The sequence below is a fragment of the Canis lupus genome, chromosome 22 (genome assembly GCF_048164855.1).
Source record: "Canis lupus baileyi chromosome 22, mCanLup2.hap1, whole genome shotgun sequence".
Lineage (NCBI taxonomy): Eukaryota > Metazoa > Chordata > Mammalia > Carnivora > Canidae > Canis > Canis lupus.
The window spans coordinates 10893372-10916236 of record NC_132859.1 but is presented as its reverse complement, the minus strand read 5'-3'; the positions used below and the strand labels follow the sequence as shown (position 1 = coordinate 10916236).

Sequence of the window (22865 nt, the reverse complement as noted above, 5' to 3'; positions counted from 1 at the left end):
TTAAAAAGGCTCAGAAATGTGAATAATGATTTACAACTGAAAAGTAAATAGGATTAAATCATTTTTAGCCTTAATATTCACAGGAAATGAAAATCTGATAACAGCAAAAAATGATAAAGAAAATTAATAAGTGGCTGTTTGGCTCTGACTAGCTATAGAATACATCATTAAGTTGCCATAATTGAATCATAAGGCACTGTTGTAAAACAGATTATTCTATCAATGAAATAGTAGAATCTAGAAATAGATCCCATTATTTGTGGGAATTTAATGTATGGTATTTCAATTCAGCAAGGAATGACTAATTTATTCAATAAATTGTGATGTTATAGCCATCTAGCCATCTGAAAGAAAAAAATGTTTGATCCTATCTTTTTTTTTTTAAATTTTTTTTTTTAATTTTTATTTATTTATGATAGTCACAGAGAGAGAGAGAGAGAGAGAGAGAGAGAGAGAGGCAGAGACACAGGCAGAGGGAGAAGCAGGCTCCATGCACCGGGAGCCTGATGTGGGATTCGATCCCGGGTCTCCAGGATCGCGCCCTGGGCCAAAGGCAGGCGCCAAACCGCTGTGCCACCCAGGGATCCCCTGATCCTATCTTGTACAAATAAAATTCCTGGTAAGTTAAAGAGTGAACTATAAAAAGATTGAAAAAGGAGTAAATACAATATAACGTTGGGGTAACTTCATCATAATCAGGACAGGTGAACCAGAAGATATTAAAATAGATATATGTGACTATATGTAACAAATAAAATGTATACATATGCATACATATATTTATACACACACACACACACACACACACACACACATAAATATATAAGGTCCACAAAGAAAGAGTAGATTTGTGGAAACTATTTGCAGATCAGAGGACGGATGCAGGGTCAATATCTTCAACATACAAATTACATTTATAAATTGACAAGAAAAAAAATAACCCAATAAAAATACAGGCAATGAATAGACAATTCAAAGAGAGCAAACACAGGTAGCTAGTAAACTTAGAGTAAAATGTTCATAATTCCTAATGGTTAGGGAATTACATAGCAGAGAGAACCTTCCCCCCCCCCCCCCACCCACTTGCTGATTTTAGATTTCCTTTTTAGTTTGAAGTTTGCAGTTTAAGTTGTATCTGGGAGTCATTTCTTCTTACTCAGGACTGCTTGTCCTTTTTTAATCTGAGAATCCATGGCATCAAGTCTGCATGATTCTTATCCATTTATCTCTTTGAATATTATCTCAGCACATTCTCTGCATTCGTTTGTTTGTTTGTTTTTTTTTCCCCTGTAACTGCTCTTTGGCATATGCAAGACTATTTTATTCTAGCTTTCACATCCCTTTACACTTTTTTGGTCCCCTCAAATTTATCTTTTCCCCTCTCACATTTATTTTTCTCAAATAGATCATCCAATTCATCAATTCCCTCCTCACCTATATCTAATTTTCAGCTCAACCTTCCAATGAGGTTTCATCAATGAGCGTTCCTTATTTCTGGAATTTCTATTTGGTTTGTTTTCAGATTCTCCTGTCCTTTCTTTAATAGTCTTATTCTTCTCTTATGACCTTCTTTGTTTCTTCTTTAGCCTCTTTAATGTTTATTTAAATATTTCTTATATGACTGATTGCAGACTGTTCTGTTTTATGCAGTTTGTTGGTGGTGGATTAATTCCTAGAATATTTTGTCATTTTTGATCGATTCATGTGAAGATCAGCTTATTCTATAGGAACAGAAAAGGTTTGGTGATCAATTTTTGGTGATATTCTAGTGTGCTTTTGCATTCGATTCTGTCATCTGTATCACCACTCAGAACCAATTTTTATGTTATGAGGTTTTGATCCATAACAGTGGTATGAATTTAGACTTTGGACTCATAAAGGGGACTATAATGTGTTAAGACCTTCATGTTTTTTCCTACCAAAAATTCTGGAAGGAGGCAGATTTCCTTATCATCTCCACACTTGTCTTTCTTCTACTACCCTTGGGATAATCTAATGACTTCAACTACGATTTTTATGCTGAAAACATCCCAAACTTTTTCTCTACATACTAAAAATCCAACATAACTCAAATATAAATTATGAGGTTCTCACAAATCAATTGTTTCTTCTCCAAGATTGTTAACTTGGCTAACTGGCTAATGACATCATTATTCATTCAGGTTTTTTTTTTTTTTTTGAGAGAGAGAGAGAGAGGGATTGAAAGAGTAGGGACAGAGAGGGCGGAGAGAATCTTAAGTGGGCTCCATCTTAAGTGTGGAACCCCCATTATGGGGCTTGATCTCACAACCCTGAGATCAGGATCTGATCTGAAATCAAGAGTTGGACACTTTACTGACTGAGTTACTCAGGTGCCCCTCACTGAGTTTCTTAAACATCAGATATTAGAACAGTATGACATCAGAATCATCTCCAAATTTTCTTTCATGCTCAACTGACATCAAAGCCATGAATCAATTCCACTTGGTATGCTTATGAAATGTCTCTTATTTCTTCCTTTAGAATGGCTCCTGCTGTGTTCAGGCCATTATCTCTTTTCTACTCTAAGTTTCCATACCATTAACACTATGATGGAGTCCATGTCCATAGTGGTTCCTTGTACTCATAATTCCTGCTTTCAAACTTTCCATTATAGCCTACAGAAAATGATTCAAGGGACTACTTTCTTAGTTCCCTCAAAGAGTTTGTTACCTAGTTAGACCATTCTGGATGCACAGGAGAAGAGTTAATTCATTACATATAACAGATGCTTTAAGGTATTCACTGAGAAAGGTTGCTGGGAGATTTCTAAATTCCTTAGCATTAAATATAAAAGTTTTGCAATCCAGCTTGACTTGTTACACCAGTACTTAATTTCTGCAAATAAAGTATATGTCAGCAAAAGTTCTATTAATATTCCCTGAGAGAACAATTACCTCTCAGTCCTTTGGGTCTTTCCTGGAATGATGACCTCTCTATAGAGAACTTATTATTATACAAAAACCTATAAAGTCTTTACACATGCAGAGTATACATCACCTCAATTCCTCCTTACACTATGTATATGCCTTTGTAAGAGTCTTTATAAGTTTCTATTTTATCTATCTTCGTAGAATTGCCTATCTTTCTTCTTCGACTCTGAAGTCACTGAGGGGAGGAAGGATTCATTTTTATATAACCAGGTCTAACAAAGGAATTGAAAATCATATGATTAGAGAAGTCACGCAGATAGTATAAAATAATGGAGCTGGACAATGGAAACTGTAGGAAGTAAAGGACAGCGGCAGATTTCAAACATCTTATCATAAGGGGGCAGCCCTGCTTAGTTTTAGATTTTTGCCCCTGTTGTGGAAATGTTGGTCCATCTTAACAAATTTTATGATTTTCCATGAGATTAAGTTATAAAATCTCCCTATTTTTACACATTTACAACTAAATAATTTGGGCTACAAGGCTAGGCCATCTATGGGAAAACTGCTATAATGAAATTCCTTCATGTAGTAAATACACAGATATAGTGTGGTTTCCAGTCAATAAATTTAACACATGGATAAGAAGCATAGTTGGGAAATACATCTTACAGTATATTTCTTAAAACTCTCTTTGCATAAGTGAGCTTTTTGCAGGAATTCAAAAATGTCAGAACTTCTGAAGAGGATCTAGAGCACTGGCAACCTGTACTTCGGACTAAGGAAGAATTCATATGCTTTAGCAATCAGACTTAGATGATGAGGTTCACATTTTATTTTAAATGGATAATATATGGAGTGTCCACACAGAAACCACCATGTTCAAATGTTGGATGTTTTGCTTATTATTTGACTACAAGGCTCTGCTTTTCCTTTTTAAAAGTATAATCAACCCTGATGCTTAATCAGAGCATTAACCACCTCTCTGACCAAAGTTAAATATATAAGCATACTGTCTTCCTCTTGAAATATCAGGACACACAAATGTATTCTATTTGTAACATCCTACCAAATTATATTATTCTTGTATGAGGAAAGCAAGACCTGTAAACATTATCACATCTCTTACCTCAAAATCAACATCTGCACAACAGCTGCATACAAGACACGGACCTGTAATTTTTAGCACATCCTCTCTCCTCTCATTTTGAATTGTAAACTTTGGCAGGCATGGATGCCAGGTCTGATTAACATAACCTACAGGTACACCAGGAGGAGCCTGGATTTCTATCTACAAAGACAAAAGAATATATATATAAATCATAATAATTATAATGTCTAGTAATAACTCACTTATTGAATACTTTCTAAGTGCCAGACACTATTTTAAGCACCACTTAATTCATAAGATATCCCTACAAGTTTGGTACAATTATGCCTATTTATAGAGAAAGTAACTGAGGAGCAGAGATGTTAATTAACTTACAGCAGATTCCTAACTACAAAGTAGACAAGATGAGGTATAAACTTGGGCAGGCTGCATGCATAGTCTTCACTATTAAGATTTGCTCTACTGGCCTTTGCACATTTTTTAATCTCCATATTTATGAAAAATGTCTAAATTGTTAAGGAACTCTTTTCTTAAACCTTTTTAAAAATAGTGGGTTGGATGAAGGAACACAGCTCTGATCAGTGGTGCAATTTCCAAATATGAGTAGCACTGCTGCCAAAATGGAAACAAAAAAAAAAATGAAGTGTGGAATCTTGGCTCTGCTAGGTGACCTTTAAAGAGCCTCAGTGTGCTCATCAGTAAATGACTTCCTAGGTCCATTTTTTTACCATCAACTAGCATAATATATAGTTGTAGTATCATCATTATATTATAGAGCATATTCCATCAAACTCTCAGTTTTCCCTTAGATATTCCTGGATAAATATTACTATATCTAACTTAAATGATATGAAAATAAAATAGTTCACTATGAACAATTTCAGTTATCTTTTAAAAATACATACAGTATTAGATTTCAAATATTCATGTGCTTGTAACTGTGTCTGTCATGCTAGAACAGCCACCTCTATGGAGTGACTGAGTGACCCTGGCAGGGCTGGTCTCAGGCCAATGAAGATACAGGCAAACATCAACTTCCCTATAAACTCTCTGTGTCCCAGCATTTCCCCTGAAATATATATTCTCTATTAGTGGGCTGCCAAGTAATATGAAACAGTCTGGTCTTTATGGAGCTAATGGTACTCATAGCTGGTATATACCTCTTACAGGGGGCCCAAATTCATTAATAATTTTTAAGGATCTATAAAAACACAGGCATTGAAGTTTTTTCAGATGTGGGGCCTCTCCTAGGTTCATTCTATAATAGGTTGGCCCAAATTGTAAGATGAACACATGTAGGATATTCTAGAATATTCTCTAGGTTGTCACTGCTCTGGCTTTGGCTAGACTTTTCGCATTTATTTTAGGTAAGGGATTTGACCAAGGTGCCCTACCTTCTCAGATCTCCATGAAGATCAAGAAGCCTGGTCTCAGATCTCTGATCTCAACCCCATGAGACAGACACACTACTCATGGCCATGAGGCTAACTGCTCTTTGTTTTTCACCTGCCTTTCTTCTTGGACAATTTATTCTCAAGTATAAACCAATAAGCTTATGGATCAATTTTCCTTTAAATCTCATTTGATTACATAAATTCAATAAAAGGGTAACAATTCTTACTGAACTACTCACTGACCTCCTGAAGGCAGCAAGGGCAACAACAGCTGCCACACCTTAGTGGTCTCTCCAGAGTTATAACTTCTTGGCCCATATTATCAAGAATCCTTATGGTAAAAGGCCTAGAAGCTCCACAGCAATTTCGGGTACAGAAATCCGTATCCTCTGCTGCAAAGTAAATCCTCTGTCCAAAGCTGTTCTTAATTTCATATTTGTTATTAGTTTCAAAACCTGTTATGACTAAAAACATAAGAGAGGGAATCATTATGACCATTATACTAAAAGAATATCGAATCTATCCTAAGATACTATATCCTACCATTTGTAGATCATACTTTAACAAAAAGGAAAGGTGTTTAGAGATGATCTAGATAGAGGATAAAAGATAAAGGGAAAAAAGAAGGAGAAGGTATTAAGGAACAGAGAAATTAAAGTCTCTGTGTAAGACAGGGAAAAGAAAACTCCTATCTTCTTAATTCCATAGTCTCATGTCAGAAAGACAGACTGCTTCTGAGGGATGGTACAGTGCTGTAGATGGTCGTAGCTTGCTTTGTGCATGCAGAAAATATCCACTTGCTTGGTATAGTTTTCTAATATTCAATTATATAAGGGAATATAGGATGGTTGCTATGTTCATACTCTATGAAATATTCTGTTGAATAAATTGGCTTGAGTTTTTTTATATATAATATTCATGGCTTATGTTTTTGCACTGTGTGATGGTGAGTAATGACAGGGCTTACTCTTAATGCACACTTGTGCATTAAGAAAGGGAGGGGGTTAAAATGGAGGGTGAATTAGAACATCACATTGGGCTCAGAGCACCCTGGTTTAAGATTTGCTCTACTGGCCTTTGCACATTTTTTAATCTCCATATTTATGAAAAATGTCTAAATTGTTAAGGAACTCTTTTCTTAAACCCTTTTAAAAATAGTGGGTTGGATGAAGGAACACAGCTCTGATCAGTGGTGCAATTTCCAAATATGAGTAGCAATGCTGCCAAAATGGAAAAAAAAAATGGTTTAGCTTAGTGGTAGTTGTTCAGAAGTGGGTGATGGGTATTAGACAATGGGAAGAGGTGCTTCGCAACCAAGGCTGCAACTCAATAGGCTATCTAGACCACTGGCATCCTACGTAAATTCTGTACTCTGGAGGAGGCTAATCTTTTCACAAGGGGACAGAGGTATGCTAAATGCTGATGTCCATGTGACATCTTACCAATGGGCTCCTATACTGAATCACACATTGCAAACCTCTCCTTGCTTAGAGCCAGGGGAACATTAACAGTCCTACTAGTCTACAGTCCTCATTAACGTGGGTCATGAGATGCCAGAAAGCCACCAATATATAATGAATGATAGAGAGATATGTATGGAGACAAAAAATATTCTCTAATATCTGTATGGATAGACTTAGTCAGATATAGATGTCCTTCATAAATTCTATGATCATGGCCTCTCTTAAGTATCTTAGCTCTGGCTGGCTTCAGCCAGCATTTGGATTTTTAAAAGAACCACCCTTGACCTCAACATCTGCCAGTCAAGTGCTGTGTAAGAAAAAAATTAAACTGATTCGTAACATGGAGTCTGTTATCTAAATGTTTCATTAGCTAGCTTAATCTCAAATTCTTAGCTAGTTTATCTGTAAAATGAGATGAATGGGTTTACACAATCTCTAAGTTACCTTCTAGTTACAAAATGAGAATGAAATAAGACTTTTATGGTCATCATTACTGTCTATAAAGTTTTGAATTGGGAAGTGTGTAAGTGCCTGTCATACACTCAGATGGTAAAAATGGAATAATCTCCATCTCTTTATACTATCATGTTACAATATATACTTTCATTGAGATGAAGAGAAAAGAAGAAAATTGAAGACATCACTATTAGAAAACTGAAGAATAACTATAAATTTTGAACTTACTTTACCTTTCATGATATGTATAAAACTTACACATTTAAAAACTATAAATGGAGTGCTGTATGATGTACAGTATCTGGTTTGGTTTGATTTTATGACATCAAAAATAAATTTCTTAAAACATTAAAAAATTCAAAGTACTAATTATCAAGCAACAAAGAATGCCTTTCCAGGGAAAACTTAGTATTAACTAAAAACACGCACATTATAAATATCTAACAATGTACATTATAAGCAATTTATTACTTTTTTCTTTTTTTTCATTATAAGCAATTTAAATAAAAAAGGCAAAACTAAATCTATTATTCTGCTCTTACTATTCATAGTTATAATTTCTATCATTGGAAACAAACTTTGCAGAGAGATGAAGGACTTAACAGATATATTATAAACTCTAGCTGAGCGTTCATTACTCTTTATATCTAGAAGAAAGACACCATGGTTCATGAAGCCATCTAGGTTCTCTTTCCCCTGGTAAGAGTCTTGAAGCATCTGGTGGCTTCTTAAGTTTACCTTGCACCTCAGGAGTGCTGTACCCAAGGAAATATTTATTTGCCATTCACATGAGCAGGAGTGCTGTTTTAAGAAGCCAGGCCTCCAAGCCTACTGATCAGCATCCTCCAACAATGCATTAGCCCTGCACCCAAGGTGATAATCCACAGACCACAGAACAAAGGTCTTACAAGGTTCATATGAACTCCTGATATAAATTGTTGGCAAGAATACATTTTCCAAAACATACCCATCCAAATTGAAGGACTTTCCTGGCTTTAGAAATGTACCAAGGTAACTGAACTAGTGCATATGGTTCTGTGTCAGCATCAAGATCATGTCAGGCTAGAGAAAACAGCTGAAATGATTTCTAGAGGGAAGTGGGAGCAAAAGTAACTTTTGATGGGCTTCCTTCTAAGTTGGCATGAGGATGGATGCTCAGAATAATGGTGTTTTACAAGTTGACTTCTAATTTCCAGAAATGTGCCACTGATAATTGCCATCATTTCATTATCATGAAGAAAGACATTTGTAAATAATCAGATTTAACTGTTCCACATCAGTGAAAGTGTTATATTTGTGGTTGCTGATATGCTTTTATCTGTAAAAACATCTTCTCTTTCTAGAAATATGGTCAATAAAATGAATACATACCTTCCAGAAGCTCAATTTGCTGATGAATCAGTATTTGATCTATCTATTATAGTAAAAAAAAAAAAAAAGACGATATTTTCATTCTTTTTATACCAAAATTAATATTTGTGTTTTCTATTTTAAGGAACGTATATAATAAATTGTCAATATTTATCAATATTTAATAATATCATGTCTTACTTCTAAACTTTTATACCTAAAGGTATAAAATTAAAGTTAATATATCTTTAATTGAAAACAATCTACTGGGGCACCTGGGTGGCTCAATTGGTTAAGTGGCTGGCTTTGGCTCAGGTCATGATCTCAGGGTCCTGGGATCAGCCGGGAGTTGGGCTCCCGACTCAGTGGGGAGTCTGCTTCTCCCTTTCCCTCCGCCCCTCCCTGCCATTTTTGTGTGCTTGCACATGCATGCATGCTCTCTCTTTCTCAAATAAAATCTTTAAAAAAGAAAAAGAAAAACAATCTATTGAATGTGTTCACTATTAACGTGGGCAAATTCAGGTCAAATAAAATTGACTTACACTGGAATCCCTCTAAAAATTAAAAAAAAAAAAAGTTCCTTCTTGAAAAGACTTAAGAAATATTAAGACTCCTTATCCATTTAAAGTGCTTCTTTCCAAATTTAAAAATTCTTTCCAAATTTAAAAAACAAATTTGAAGTGTGCTTGATATTACCTTTTGGAGCAGGTAATAACTTCCCCTATATATTTTGTAAGGCCTTGATTTTTAAAAAGAATCTGTTTAAAGTATTTCTTGGATTGTATGAACTACTAATAGTTCTTACAACACCCAAGTGCATTGGGGAAAATTAAAGTAGTACAGAGAGTAAAAGAGAGCCAATTCATTTACTTAAAACTGGTTAGTTATCGCAGGAATAGCTGTTTATAGATTAGACACAAATAATTTCATATTCCCAGTTTACATACCAGATTTCCAACATTAAGCAAATACTAACCTTCACATTGCTAGGATATGGGCAAGGGAAAAAAAAGGATTTTTTTTTTTCCTCACTGGTGGTGTTAATAAAATTGGTTCTTCCAAAGGACAAAGCATCATAAAATATAGTTTTATTAATTATAACAAAAAGTGAATCATGTTATACAGAAAATATTAACTCTCAGTTTTTGGTACCACTTATTGATATCAACACTAAATTTTTTAAAAAGATTTTTTTGTTTATTTATGAGAGAGAGAGTGCACAAGCTGGAGGGAGGGGCAGAGAAAGGAGAAGCAGACTCTGCTGAGCAGGGAGTTTGACCCTGGGTTCAATCCCAGGAACCTGGGATAATGACCTGAGCTGGAGGCAGACACTTAATCAACTGAGCCACCCAGGCACCTTGACACTCAGCACTAAATTTAGTTTAATGTTTCTATTCACCTCTCAGGAAGTTATTCGGTGTTAAGATTAAAGAACAAGATCTAGAACTAAGTTTCCAGAATTAAGAAGCCATTCCTTAGTGTTTTGACCCTGAGTCAGTTATATAATCTCCCTGGACCTCAGTTTCCTCTTCTGTAAAATGATGATAATTATAGCACCTATATATCATAGAGCTTCTAAGGGATTAGATAAGTTAATGCATGTGTTATACTTAGGAACAAACTCTGGAAAATAGTGCTTAATTAAAGTTTGCTATTGACCATTGCCACAGAGTATATTCAAAATCATAGAAAACACAATTTCATGAGACATTTATATTTTGCTTTGAAAGTAAACTTGACCTAGAAGACTTATAGTAATTTGTTAGTGTAAAATGCTTTACCATTTCAGACTTTTCTGAATTAGTCATTTGTTAATTTCATTAAGCAAATGATATGCACAATTTTATTTTTTTATGAGTGTTTCACTTATTTAGAATTACCTGACTTAAATATTCCAATCCAGGTGGACAGTCTAATGGAGGTGGTGGTGCTGGCATCCATGGTACCCCTGCAGGTCCACCTGGCTGATTATACACTGGCTGGTGTTGGACAGGAAAGCCTACTGGGCCAGCACCTAAATAATCAGCTGGTGGAATTGAGTAGCCAGCCTGAGGGCCAGGATAGCCAGGCTGGGGGCCGGGATAGCCAGGCTGGGGGCCAGGATAGCCAGGCTGGGGGCCGGGATAGCCAACCTGAGGGCCAGGATAGCCAACCTGAGGGCCAGGATAGCCAACCTGAGGGCCAGGGTAGCCCATATGTCCTGGAGGCCCTGAAATATAAACAAGTAAAATAATTTGTAACTGCACAGAAAATTTGAAACATGAATTCTTTTGGGATTACTCCTAAAACTCTACAAACTAAAATTTCAACTCAGAAATCCCGTTTTTATGAAGCTTAAAGGTTGTGTTTTTATCTTTCAGCGATTTTTCAATGAAATATTTGTGGTTTCATATCCACTCCTATACGGCTTGGGGCTGGGAGTAGGATTGGCCCAAGCCTTATCCACCACTCAAAACTCAGTTGAAAATAGTCTTGAAAACTAGGAAAGTGACAGGAAATCAACAATGACCTAGAGTCACCTACATAAAGATTCTGGAATGCCCTAATAGAAAAGAGAGATGGCATGGAGTAAAAGGCCCAAAAAGGCTTGGAATCAGCATTTCTGAAACCAAAGTATTGTATAAAAATATGATAATTCTGGAACTGTAGGAAACAGTATCTCCTTTATGTATAGAACTAGGGGTGGTTTTGCCCCCTCAAAGAATATGTGGCAAAGTTTGGGTATATTTTTGGTTGTTTCAGCTGGAATGGAGGGTGATACTGGCATCTGGTAAACAGAGGTCAGTGATGCTGCTAAATACTTCCTGAAATGCTAGAATAGTACCCTGAAAAATAAAAAGAGTTATTCATCCCCAAATATTATAGTGCTGCCGTTGAGAAACCTTGGCATAAAGGTAAAAGCATGTTGTTACTTCCAATATTGTCCAGATGCTTATCTGGGTGAACAATCAGCCTGAAATTTTCAGGCATGGTACATTCCTATCCTAAAACCTCCTACATGAAAAAATCATCCAGTATGATAGATTACAAATTTAAGTTTTATAATTTACAGCACTCTGAAAAATATAATTTGAGAACTAAGGAAGATAAAAAGTTACAATAGGCAATCTTAAGTATTTAAGAAGCACAGGAGAGGAAGAAATTTAATAAGCGTATATTCTGTATTCCATGTGAATTTGTGATTGCAATGGAACTTCATAAGCTTCCATGAGTAGTCCACAGAGTAGCAATCCCACAGGAATGGAATATAATTTCAAAGGAATGTGTTCCATAATATTTTAACAGGAAAGGCTATATAAAATTTAATACTTAGATTATGTAATTTATAAGTACTTAAAAAATCACTGAGGCAAAACACATACACCATTAAAAAGATTTAGAAGAGACTAAATCTCATACTAATATCTTTTAAATATAGTTTTTATAATTCATTCCTTCTTACAATAAATATTTACCAACATTCTACAATGTGACTGGCTCTGTTCTAGAATCAGAGGACACAGCTATCAACAGGCAACCTGCCCTCAGGAAGCTTACAGGCAACTTTTGGGAAAGGGAAAATAAATTCTTTGATTTAAAAGATTTCAGATTGAACTTATAGAGAAAATGCATGGTGGAGAGGGAAAGGTATCAATTCGTTACATTAGATAGAAAAAAAATTTCTGTTGAGATCTAAAATATGAGAACAGAAAAGCTCTGTGTAAAGATCCGGCAAGAAATGTCCAGGAGGAAAGAAAACCAAATGCAAAACTCTTCTACTTAGGAATGAATTTGGCATGTTTGAGAAAAAGAGAAACCTCCTAAGGGAGAGAGGAAGAGTAGAAACTGTGGTCAGTGAAGAAACAGCAGCTCATCGAGGAAGCCCATTCATAAGGAGTTTAGATATTATTCCAAGTGTGATGGACAGGTCTTTGAGGATTTTAAGCAGACAAGTGAGCTCCATAATCTGATTTATATCTTACAAAGTTTATAGGAGTGCTGAGCACTGGGATTTAAAATGAGAAATGCAGATGGAATCCCTGCCCTCACTGCCTTGTGGGGAAGATAACTTTATACTTTATAAAGTTATAGTTTTTAACTTTATACTTTATAACTTATACTTTATACTCCAGGGAGCCACGACACCAGTATGACCAATTTGTTAACTATGGTTGAAGACAAGCTCTTTGAAAGAAGGGCCCAGATTTTTATGACTATAAATGCCAAAGGAACGTGTTGGGATGGGGAGAGAGAAAAGGAAGGAGTTAGGACAGCTTCCCTGAGGACCTCCTTTCAGCTGAGATCTAAAGGATGCAGAGGAGTTGAGTAGACCAGGGGGCACAAGGAAAATGTTTCAGAGAGAAGCCCTGGGTTAGTAACAGGGTGTCTACTAATCTTTAGAAAGGCACATGGACTTGAATAGCGGAGACTCAGGCTTAAGAGACAGTTAAAGAGAATGCACGGGAGCCTTCAGGTCTAGTGAACCAAAATAAGCATTTTGGTCTTTATCCTAAAATCAAGGAAAAGTCAATGATGTACACATTGAATGCTATCTGTAATATGAACAGGTAAGCATTTTTAAAGATCACTGGGAACAATGCAAAGATCAGACCACAAGCAAATCAATGGGGATATAGGAGTTAATAGGTTACGTTATTAGCATTATTTCAATCTTCTCAAGACTCCTAGAGTGGATAGTTGATTATTTCCCAAGTCAATGGATTAAACATACAGAACTACCTGAAATTTGTAAAAATACAAATATTTTTATTTGTATAAAGTCCAATTGATTTAATGTATTATTAGTAGAATAGTCAACAAATATTTGTCACTTATTATTTGTAAATCATTGTACTAGGTATTTTACATATGTTTTCATTTAATCTCCAAACAAAACTGAATTGGAAAATATTATCCCCATTTTATAGATAAGAACAGAGGCTTGGAGGTACAGCAACTTATTTGAACCATCGCACAACTATCAAGTACAGAAGCCATAACCCAGAGCCTGATACAGCCTCTCTATGCCTTTTTCCCACCTGAATAATGGGGATAATTGATAGTATTTACCTCATAAGCTTGAGAATTAAATGATTTATCACACATGATGCACAGTAAAGTCTCATTTTTAAACTATCACTACATCATTATCATATTAAGACCTGTACTATATATGTGGCCTTGGACTTGAGAAATAAAATTAAGCTATTTTTCTCATAAGCTCTCAAGTCTGATTATAACTGAATTTAATTATTTATCACCTACTTTTAATTAGCTGTGAAGGTGGATTAAATCATTCTCCAAGTGCCTTGGATGAATATTGCAGGTTGCTAATAATTTTTCAAACAATCATCATATAAGAATTTAGAGCAGTAGTTCTTAGCTCTGGTGGTTGCACATTAGAATTACCTGGGGAATTAAAATATTACTAATCCCTGGGTCCTACTACCTGAGCTTTTTAAATTTTTCTGGTATGATACCCTGGTACAGTGTTTTTAAGAACATCCACATAATATTTCAGTGCAGGCCCCCTTGAGAACTATAACCTTAGAGATTTTCTAGTTCACATCCTTATAACTAACTGCAAACATCTGAATGAGATCCAGGCCCTACTGGGAAATTTCTGTCTAGATAATTCAATTCTCAAGCAGATTTATTTGCTCAGAGCAGAAAACAAAATGGATATGCCCTGCTGCCCAAACCGGATTCCTTTTGATCCTAACTAAATCTTCAGAATGGTCTCTCAAGGTGGGAGTAGTCGGATTACTTGTAAATCCGGGTGCACCATGAACTTTGTCATTTAGAAAAGTTCCAGTTATTTTGATAACTGCATTTGACTAAATAAAAATCTCTGAAGTCTCCTATTCATTGGTTCAAAGGGTAAAAAGGTATTGCCTTGTATGGAGTGATATGACTCAACTGCTTTTCTTAGATGAAGGCATGAGTTAGGATGTATATAAATGCAAAGCTCTCATATATGTTATGGAATGAAAATGAAAATGATACCCAGGAAGCTACATTTTTACTACTTAGAATTTCCAGTTTTAAGTAGTCACCTCTTTTCTGTGACTCTCACTGTACACAATTACCCTTGGCTAATATCTGACTCAAAAATACTCGGGGATAAATGTCCTAAATGTGTTTCAGAACAGGTGGAGAATCAATTAAATCTTTTATTTAAAATGTCTATTTGGGGGTTTAATTTATGTGAAAACTTTATTTGCTAAATTTTTATTGACTCTACATCTTTACTATCCTGTATAAGTAAAAATTACTTTTATGATATTTATGATAATACATAGTCAAGCCAAAAAAATTAACAATAGGCTTCCAATTTCATTATTGCACTTTTAGTAAAAGACACTACCAAAACACACACAGAGACAGGCAGACACACACATATGTACACTTTAGGGGAATAACAATAATTTAAAATTTGGGGGGGTTTATTCTTTAAATAAATATTTTACCTTGGAATGCTGCTGAAGGATATTCAGGGGGATGTCCAGATGGTAGATTTGTCCCTGGATGAGGAGCATCCATTTGCCCATCTGCAATACAGGGGCGGGTAAACATCTATCTACTTTAATAAAATATATATCAGAAAGAAAATTACATTATCCTTAGAAAGAAAAATACATTGTCTTTAGATAATTTTCATTTACACAATCTTGTGCTGACTAAAATTGATAAAGTGAATTCTTCACTCAACACAAGCTATGCTTGCTTTCAGACTTAATTTTTAGCAGAATCCTGTTTCAAAGAAATTCTTTTTCAGATAAAATGAGCTGAGTTACAGGGACTGAATTTCTAGTTTTCTAATATGCCTGATTAATGTTTACTTCTGTATTTTGATTCTGTTGGTATTAGGAAAACAGTATTTTAAAACCACATATAGACTGTGAAGAAAGACGTAGAGATCATAATGGAAAGGTTATGGATAATTTCAAAGATATGTATAATTATTGCTATAAGAATTATTTTAAAAATATGTAATATAGTTAAAAAATATGTAATACAACGCATACATTTCAATATTTAAATGTCCTTTTTATGCTTGCTCTGCAACTACCCCAATAAGGTTGAACCATAGGAAATTCCTAATATTTGACTAATTTTGACTTATAAAAATCATAACTGACTGAATTACAATAAACTAGCATATTAAACTTTGTTGAATATTTTTAATATTCCATGACCTTCTAGTTCTTCATATTTGTGCTTTCTAGTCACTCATATAGTAGCTACCCTAGTCAGACAATAAATATTTGTTGAGCCCCTCCTATATTGTCTCTGAGTTGAGCTCTGAGGCTATACTGGCTCTGTCTTCATGCAATTTATGGTCTAGTGGACACTACACTTATATCACGTTCTCCTCTGTTCCACTATGGCTTGCTAACTATAAATTCAAAATAGTTTCCTATTGAATGATGAGGGCATGACATTAATACAGAAGAAAAAGTCAAAATCTGATATATTTTCTATATGCTTTTTTTTTTTTTAACCATAGGCCTTCAAAGAACACTCAACTCATGTGGTTTCAGTAGGAAAGCTGGATTGTGAGCCACCCTCCTCCTCCATTCAATTGGCTTCCTAATAACTTCAACAGAATGGAGTCTATGGAGACTGCGAATTCAGGTAATTAACAAAGAATCCTCTACTTCCTCCAGGGCTTTTCCCTGAACAGATAGTGTAACATACCCTGATTTATTACAGATCTCTGAAATACAAGTCACTCCATTCCAACCATTCCTTTGTTGGCTTCGAGTGGGGGCCTATCTCCTAGTTCTCTAGCTCTCGAGGCCCTGCCCACAGCCCCACTCCCAACCTGAGTTGAATCACACTGACCAGATCTCAAGAAAACACACTGCAAGTCTGACTAACAGACCTGCTCTTGAATGATATGTCACATTTTGGCACCTCTTGCTGGGTACTATTGTTTGAGCAATAGTCAGTGCATATACCTATCTAGGAGCTGATAGAGTCAAGAAATTAGAAGCTCCTAATCTCTGGGGTTTGGGTTCCAGGGTATTGACCCTAGTTTTAAGAATTTCAGCAGGAATTCATATAAAAGGAAACCAAGCAAATGGGGAAGTGGTCAAATAGACCAAAGCATATGAATGATGAATGGATTTCTGCATTTGTGAAATGGAACTTAAAATAATTTATAGATATCATAGGACTGTCACATTATCATAAAGAAACTTTATTTTTACTTCTCTATATATTTATTCCTATTTACATACATTTACACACACACAATTATATATATGAAGATGAAGTGTTAAAAGGTGACTATGACCTTGGCCAAAAGAACCTTTCTAAAGTGATCTGAAGCATCCTAATGCTTGCGGCAAATATAACAGTGCAATATTGTATTAATTTGCATTTAAAAACCCTGAGTTTTGTAAGTAAAGTTAAATTAATATAGCAAACATTAAGAGAAGATCATGAAACTTCATGAAGGAAAGCTGAGGTTTCTAGTCGTACAGAGTAATATATGTAGCAAGACTGACACTGTGGTGAAAGACAAATGTCTCTTTCGTATTTAAACAAAAATAAAGAGAATATAAATCTCACAAAACAGCATTTTTTTCTTCATATTATTCCCTATATGTATTGTTTTACTCTTCAGAACTTTATATTTAAAAAAAAGACAAAGTCTTTTAATATATGCTTGGTCAATACCCATCTGCTTTAGAATTTTTTTTTAAGATTTTATTTATCTATTTATTTATTTTAGAGATAGAGTCAAAGAGAGAGAAGGGGACAGCAGAGGGAGGGGGACAAGCAGACTCTGCTGAGCACAGAGCCCAATGTGAGACTTGATCGATGACTCTGAGATAATGACCTGAGCCAAAATCCAGAGTTTGCTGCTTAATTAACTGTGCCACCAAGGAGCCCTTAGTATTCTCTTGGCAGAAAAAAGCCAGAGTATAATGATTGGTATTTATTTAAACCTGTTCACATGTGTATGTTATCAAATATATAGCAGGCTATATCTGAAGATTTTATTACAATGGACTGACATATTAAATTTATTATCTGTTAATTTAATGAGTTGAATAATGTTTATGTATAGAAAATGCACATAAAGAGGGAAAACCTGATCTAGGTAGAATATAGTATGAATTATATAACATATTTCCCAGTAAGACTAAAATTCCTTAGGCTTACCTAAGACTTTTTTATTTTTACAGAAAAAATTAGTGGTAGTGGATATGTGTGTACTTTGTCTCTACAGTCAAAGCAATGAACTAGAATTTGGGTTCTGGAGCATAAACAAAACAAAGCAAATTATATCCTTTGAAACTGAATAAAACATTATGACAAAGAACATATTAACAACAATTTAACATTATAAAATGAAAGTAAACACTTAAATTACTTACTTTGTTTTTCCATGGTTTAAAGAGTTCTGAAAAAGAAGACCTGATATTAGTACATTGTCTAAAATTTATAGGTCAAATATGACTGTTGAAACAAGATAATCTGAAACTATCCATACACATAGGATATTCTTCTATTCATCTAATCTACCAGAAACAGTCATTTAAACCCTTTGACCTTGCTCCCATTCCCCACTGATGTGTTTTTTTTTTTTTTTTTTCCTGATGTGGTTTTGAGTACAACTTACAAAGTTGTGGGTCCCCCCAGGATCATGGACATTTCCTACAAACCTTTGGGAGGAGAGGGTCCTATGAGGCAGAAAACCAAAAGGAAAACACTGTGATCTTAAGACGACACATTGCAACTCAGTAAAGAACTGGAGCCTTCCAATCTACACAAAAGAAGTGTGTGATCCAGCACCCAGCCTTAGGGCTGGACTCTAGACGTGAAGTTAGCTATCAGATCACACTACTGCAAATGTCTCTGGATTCCAGGTTCTGTGGATATATCCTTCCCAATTTGAGCAGTAAATCTGAAAAGGCCTGACCCTTTGTTCTATGTTTCAAGATATACTTTTAGCCAGAGAACCCATTCTCAGGTGTTGCATAGTTGTAGCGCCATGACAATCCAACCAAAACTTTGTGTTTGGTTATTTCTACAGAAAATAACAATTAAAAAAAAAAATGCTCTCAGTATTTCTACCTTCCAGTTCCTTGATCCCTTTTTCCCTGATTTCTCCACTTTAAATCCCAACCCCTGGGCAGCCCCGGTGGCCCAGCGGTTTGGCGCTGCCTTCAGCCTGGGAAGACCGAGATCAAAGACCTGATCCTGGAGACCTGGGATCGAGTCCCATGTCGGGCTCCCTACATGGAGCCTGCTTCTCCCTCTGCCTGTGTCTCTGCCTCTCTCTCTCTCTCTCTGTGTGTGTCATGAATAAATAAATAAAATCTTTAAAAAAATCCCAACCCCCTTTATGCCTACTAATAACATTTAACCCAGGCAAAACTTCTTGTCTAGAGATCCCAGGAAACTCAACAGACTCTAACACAGAGCTTGTTTGTCCTGCTGTGCTCTTTTCTTTCCTATGTGGTTATATTATTTTGAATCTTAAAGTATAGATTTGTGAGAATGATTCCCTGTTGGCAAAACTGCTGCAGAACAAAATCTGGGTCCTCACTGTGCTGTAGGTTTTAGAATTTTTGCAATTAAGCAAAAAATCAAGCATAAGTTTTGGTACAAAATGTTAAGGGACAGTCGTGGCCTGTATTTGTGCCAGTAGAATAAAGCACTTGTAGAATAAAGAGGATACTCACCATGTCACCCTGTCTAGTCTTGTTTGCTGTTTCAGAGATCTTTTGATTTTCTCAAACTTAAGGGTCTATTAACAAGAGGTAATGTCACCCAGTTTTGGAAATGAGTAAGGCGGAGTCCTGGGTGAATTAATTAATTAGTATGATAACTTTTTAATAATGCCCCCAGGACTTTTAATAAGAAACAAGTCCTAGAAAAACTTCCAGGGAAAAGAACATCATATTTATCCTGTACTAAAAGAAAAAAAAAATCTAAGGAAGTCATATATATTGTACCACTGGAATCTTAATTACTTCAGGACAAATGTATAAATTCAAATTATAATCTGAATACTATACCCTTCTTTTTCTTAAAAAAAAGATTTTATTTATTTATTCATGAGAGAGAGAAAGAGAGAGAGAGAGAGAGGGAGGCAGAGACACAGGCAGAGGGAGACGCAGGCTCCATGCAAGGAGCCTGACATGGGACTCGATCCTGAGTCTCCAGGATCACGCCCTGGGCTGAAGGCACTAAACTGCTGAGCCACCCGGGCTGCCCTATACCCTTCTTCCTAATTCAGTTAAATGAGAGATTAGTGCATCATATACTATATTCATATAAGTATATTTCTGGTAAAATTATTCCATCAGATACCATAAGACCCATTGCTGCTCTGGGCTCTTTGAAAATTATAAACCTCTTCCATCAGGGAAGAGAAATAATGCAGGTGACATCAATCATGGTTCCAGAACTCATCTTACAGTGAAATCCTTGACCCATCTCTTGGGGGTGCTGAAATTTCTCTTATTGCTTTCAGAAAAATATTAATGTACAATCTGGAACCCAAAGGAAGCATCCCTAGTTTTGATAGCTCCTAAGACTAGTATGCCTATAAACCAGGCATAACCTATATTTGAATCATCGATCCATGTTTACTTCTTAATTGTTTAACAACAAATCAGTTAACATTTTTCTGAGGCCCACGATGTGGATATATGTTCTGAATTATTTTAGCAAATAAAGACAATGACAGAACTCTTTGTCCCTGACCTACTTTGAATCTGAGAGCCAAAGGCTGTCTAAAATCAACTAGGCCATGGATGGGGGTTGGGGAAGTGAAGCATTGCAGAGGCAACTGGCACAAGTCCTGTGGCTAGAGGGAGATTGACTAATTCAAGGAAATGAAAGGTTTGTGGATTACAGGAAAAAGAAAAAGGGGGGGGGGAGAGATCAGACAAAAGAATAGAGAAGTGTAGGACAGTTTTAACGTAGTTTCTCTCTACCTGCGTTCTATGTTCTCAAAGGCCAGAGTATGGACTATCTTGTCCAGGACAAGGCACTTAACTGGTGCTTGCTGACTGAACAAGATGTGTAGGGTTTTATTTCCCTCCTTTCCCATAAAGAACAGCTCCCGTACAAATGTGAAGGCTGCTTCGTCTCAGATTCAGCCACTTATTTATTTTACATGCACCTTTTCTATCCAGCTGCAGAAATCCACTCATTTTCCCTTTTCCTTAATTTTCATTCCTTGCGTTTATTCAGTGTTCAAAGCCCTGCAGTTGTCCTGCTCGCGAGCATGGTATTAAGAGAAAGTTCTGCTATTAAGAAAGTTCAAGGATGATAAAGGGAATCATAAATCGTTTGACAATTTCCTCTACGGAAGTGACACTTGTACTAATCCTGTTTCTCAAATTGCTAAACCAGGAGAAACAATACCTGCCTGTTCCTGGAGCTGGGTAGTAGCTATTTTACCACTTCCAGGAATCTCTGTCTAAATAAAACCACCTGGGAGCCAGATAATAATCTCGGAGAAGCAGGGACTTTACTATTAAAAATACTAAAAGCGGGACACCTGAGTGGCTCAGGCGTGGAGCGTCTGCCTTCGGCTCAGGGCGTGACCCCGGGATCCGGGATCGAGACCCGCATGGGGCTCCTTTCGGGGCGCCTGCTTCTGTCTCTCTCTCATGAATAAATAAATAAAATCTTAAAAAAAAAATACCAAAAGCTAACCCTAATGAGAACTTTCTGCAGCGCGGGACACAGCTCCGACAACAGCTTTTACACTAGTTAAGTATCCTACTCTTAACTCTCGGAACTCATTTTTGACCTTGACGCAATTTCAGAGATGGAGCCAGCAAGGTCCAGAGATGAAGAAACGGGTTCGGAGTCCGCAGGAATTAAGTAGCAGAGGCGGGGGGTGCACCCAGGCAGGTGGACTCGGGAGCCTCGGGTCTAGGGTCCCCCTGTGGGCGGTAAAGCACCTGCCTCCCTCCTGCCCCCGCGCGCGGAGCTCCAGGTGGCTCGCACAGTTTGGGGCGGGGGGGGGGGGCAGCCTTCCCAGTAGTGAATACTCACTGTTAAATGACAGCTCCGAGGGGCCTGCGAATCGCCCTTCTAACCCCCCGCGCACCCCCCGCACCCCCCGCACGCTGCCGGCAGCCGCAGCTCAGACTCTCAGCGCCGCGGACAGGTGTTCACCCACGGGGCGCGGGCACACCTGAGCCCTGGGGCGGGCCGGCGGGGGGGGTGCCGCAGGCGGGTCGCTGCTCGGGGGTCGCTCCCCGGGCCGCCAGGACCCCGGCCCCCAGCCTGTGTCCGCGCGCCCCGCACAGGTACAGCCCCCCCCACCGCGCGCCTGGCGGGGAGCCCGCCGCCCGCCCACCTGTGGCCGCCGCGTGCGGATGCTCCAAGACCCCGGCCCCCAGCCTGTGCCCGCGCGCCCCGCACAGGTACCGCCCCCTGCCCCCGCCCCCTTCCCCCCCGCACACCTGGCGGGGAGCCCGCCGCCCGCCCACCTGTGGCCGCCGCCAGGACCCCGGCCCCCAGCCTGTGCCCGCGCGCCCCGCACAGGTACAGCCCTCCCGCCCCCCCCCGCGCGCCTGGCCGGGAGCCCGCCGCCCGCCCACCTGTGGCCGCCGCGTGCGGATGCTGCCCGGATGCTGCCAAGGGCGAGGCCCCGGAACCTCGGAGCGACCTTGCGCCGCCGAGGTCTGACGGTTTCGTTTCCCGGTGGCGGCGTCCACGCCCCTGCAGGTGCCCCGAGCGCGCGCTCGCCGCTGGCCCCGCTGCGCCCCCTGCGCCCCCTGCGCCCTGCGGGCCCTGACGTCTGTTCCGGGGCCCCGGGCAGCGAGGCGCCGGGAGGCGGGGGCAGCCGGGCCCCGGGAGTCACGGAGGGGGCGGGGCCGCCGGGGTGGGGTGGGGGCGCGGGCCTCCCGGGAGCTTCCGCCGCCCGGAGCCTGCAGCGCCGCTGCGGGTGCAAACGGCCCGGGGTCGAGCTCGCTTTTCTTCATGGGGCTTCTTCTCTTTAGCTCTCTCCGTCTTGGCTCGCTGTCCGTCTGGCTCTCTCAGTGTCTGTCTCTCCCTCTCTCCGCCCATCCCTCATTCTCCACCAAAGGCCGCTAGCTAGCTAGCTAGTTATTTATTATTTATTTATTTATTTATTATTTATTTATTTATTATGAACTACACATTGACTTTTTTTTAAAAAAGATTTTATTTATTCGAGAGAGAGAGAGAGAGAGAGAGGCAGAGACACAGGCAGAAG

General features: G+C 38.1%; 1 protein-coding gene across 5 annotated transcripts in view; it reads right to left on the bottom strand.

Moving 5' to 3' along the window:
* Positions 1 to 22449, bottom strand: part of LOC140613880 (phospholipid scramblase 1-like) — a 28846-nt gene extending 6397 nt beyond the window's left edge. Inside the window, exons 1-7 of one of the 5 annotated variants that reach the window (XM_072792355.1) lie at positions 22228 to 22449; positions 18034 to 18059; positions 15112 to 15192; positions 10543 to 10871; positions 8684 to 8726; positions 5637 to 5857; positions 4018 to 4179 (exon numbers count right to left, since the gene is read on the bottom strand). In XM_072792355.1, the coding sequence (XP_072648456.1) occupies positions 4018 to 4179; positions 5637 to 5857; positions 8684 to 8726; positions 10543 to 10871; positions 15112 to 15192; positions 18034 to 18046 (849 nt within the window). In that variant the 5' untranslated portion in view covers positions 18047 to 18059; positions 22228 to 22449. Of the gene's footprint in view, positions 1 to 4017; positions 4180 to 5636; positions 5858 to 8683; positions 8727 to 10542; positions 10872 to 15111; positions 15193 to 18033; positions 18060 to 21983; positions 22028 to 22116; positions 22188 to 22227 lie in introns of those variants that run through there. The other 4 variants (XM_072792356.1, XM_072792357.1, XM_072792358.1 and 1 more) reach the window with 4 other exon arrangements.
* Positions 22450 to 22865: the final 416 nt, after the last annotated feature.